This window comes from Nestor notabilis, unplaced genomic scaffold, assembly GCF_000696875.1.
Source record: "Nestor notabilis isolate BGI_N333 unplaced genomic scaffold, ASM69687v1 scaffold30716, whole genome shotgun sequence".
NCBI lineage: Eukaryota > Metazoa > Chordata > Aves > Psittaciformes > Psittacidae > Nestor > Nestor notabilis.
This window is the reverse complement of record NW_009933874.1, coordinates 15,789-17,836: the sequence shown is the minus strand read 5'-3', so window position 1 is coordinate 17,836 and position 2,048 is coordinate 15,789. Positions and strand designations below refer to the sequence as shown.

Here is a 2,048-nt window from a genome sequence, read left to right as displayed (position 1 = left end):
AACTCTAATCACCTTGTAGGAAATGACAACACAGGTTTACTCGATAACATTTGCAGTACAGCTGTGAATATGGCACCAGACACGGGAAGGTCAAAGGGCTTGTACTCCATCAAGACTGATCTCACATCCTCTCTAATACCAGATTTGCTGGTTCTGTGGAAACATGGGTATTTGTACAGCTGAAACACTTAGAAGTAGTCTCAGCTCCAGGAGAGGTGGGAGGAAAAAACTGATATTTACAGTTCCAAGGAGATTTCGACTTCCTTTAGAGTACAGTTTCGTTTTCTGCAAGATTTCAACTGTTGTAACCAGAACTTTGTGCACTAGAGCGTTTGATCCAAACATCAGGCATGTCTGGCTGGCTGTTTGGTAGCACAACTGGACTCTCACTCCCTAAGCCAAATCGATTCTTCCACGAAGAGCTGTTCTGCTGTGATGCGGCTGGAGAGATATCAAAGACAGTCTCCCTCAGGTCCAGCCGCAGGGTCTCTCTCTTCGGGTTCAAGTAACCCCTCTCTGCTTGACTGTACGAATCAGACAGCTCTAAGACATCAGGACAAGAACTGGCTGATTCAGCAAGCTTTAGGCCTTGCTCAAAATCACTGATCGACGTCTCACTGGAGATGTTGAGCATGTCGAAAGAGCTGCCAAGAGAACAAAGGCATCTGTGATTTTTGTAGATGTCAGCAGCAGGGAGATGGCTGTTGTCTGAGGTATAATCTGACTGCTGCTGGGCAGTGTCACTAGAGCACTGTGATTTATTGAGCTGCCCTTCTTCTTTCATGCCAGCCACCTGGACATGATCCAGCCCAGACCCATCCCAAGCTTTCAAGCCATACTTCCGACATCGACAGTCTCGGCAGAGTCTCTCCCTCTGAATTTCTGCTTCTGAGTTGCTGTGCTTGTAAGGAGAGGAAGTTTGCAGAGCAGGACACTGGCACAGGCCAACCTGCTGCTCTCCAAGGGTGTCCTGCAGGTTCCGTCTGTCTCTCTCATGGGAGGGGTGCATTCCTGTTCGGGGGCATCTGTTGTCTTCAACCTGTGTGTCTTCCGAGAGCACTGAGGGCCGGTTGGACAGCTTGCTTGTGGACGTGCTGTTGTCAAAACTGTCGCTGAGTTTCCTGGACAAGGGCTGGAGCTCATATTGCTCATTTGCAGTGTTGGATTCCTGCACCTTCCGCAACCGGTTTTGCTTCTCACTCCCCCCACAGGCAAAGCTTCCGTTCAGCCCGGAGTCATCAGAATACTCTTTCATGGTATGGGCACAAGGCCAAAGGATCTGCCCACAGTTCTTTTCTGGACCGAAGAAGCAGCACAGTGACTGGAAGAAGAAGCTGGCAAAGCCACAGCTGATACACTTGATCATCATGATGAATATACCCAGCTTCCTGTAGGCCAGGACTGTAGCGGGCAGCATAATGACGCCTGCAGAGAAGAGAGCAGAAGCTGCCATGGCCGTGGCACAGCTCATCTGCTTCAGGGAAAAGGCCACGCGGCTCAGGCGGTCCGAATGGGGGCACAGATGGTAGGAGATGCAGTAGTTGACTGTAAAGTCAACGGAGAGACCTACTGCAGCTGAAATGAAGAGAGACTCCACTGCATTGAGCTGCCACTCCAAGAGGACCAAAAGGCCCATGGTTACCAGGACAGTGCCCGCGATGGCAGTAACAGAGAAAACACTGAGGAGAACATTCCAGGTAGTGAGCAGCAGCACCACGAAGGAAACAGCTATGGAGAGCCCCATGACCACCATCGTTTCTGTGCTGAGACTGTGCTGGAGGTTGTATAGCTCTAGTTTACTGGTAAACCACCCATTCTGGAGCCCCACGGGGGCAGTTTTCATTTCCTCTGTTACCCAGAGGTTGATCTCCTCATAGAATTGTTTGGCTTTGGTGTAGTTGAAGCTATAGTGATAAATAGTTTGAAACTGCAGCACTAAGGCAGCGAGATTTCCCTCCCCATCAAACCTGAGGCCCAAATCATACGTTTCTGCCCCTTCCCTGCCCTGTTCCAGGAGCATCATTTTGATGCAGTGCAGGAAGACTTCA

General features: G+C 50.1%; 1 protein-coding gene across 1 annotated transcript in view; it reads right to left on the bottom strand.

The window, feature by feature from the left end:
- Window positions 1-295: 295 nt before the first annotated feature.
- The window catches only part of DISP2 (dispatched homolog 2 (Drosophila)), an 11,582-nt gene continuing 9,829 nt past the window's right edge, over window positions 296-2,048 (bottom strand). Inside the window, exon 7 of the mRNA XM_010017076.1 lies at window positions 296-2,048. This exon is cut by the window's right edge and continues 1,688 nt beyond it. Within this exon, the coding sequence (XP_010015378.1) occupies window positions 296-2,048 (1,753 nt within the window).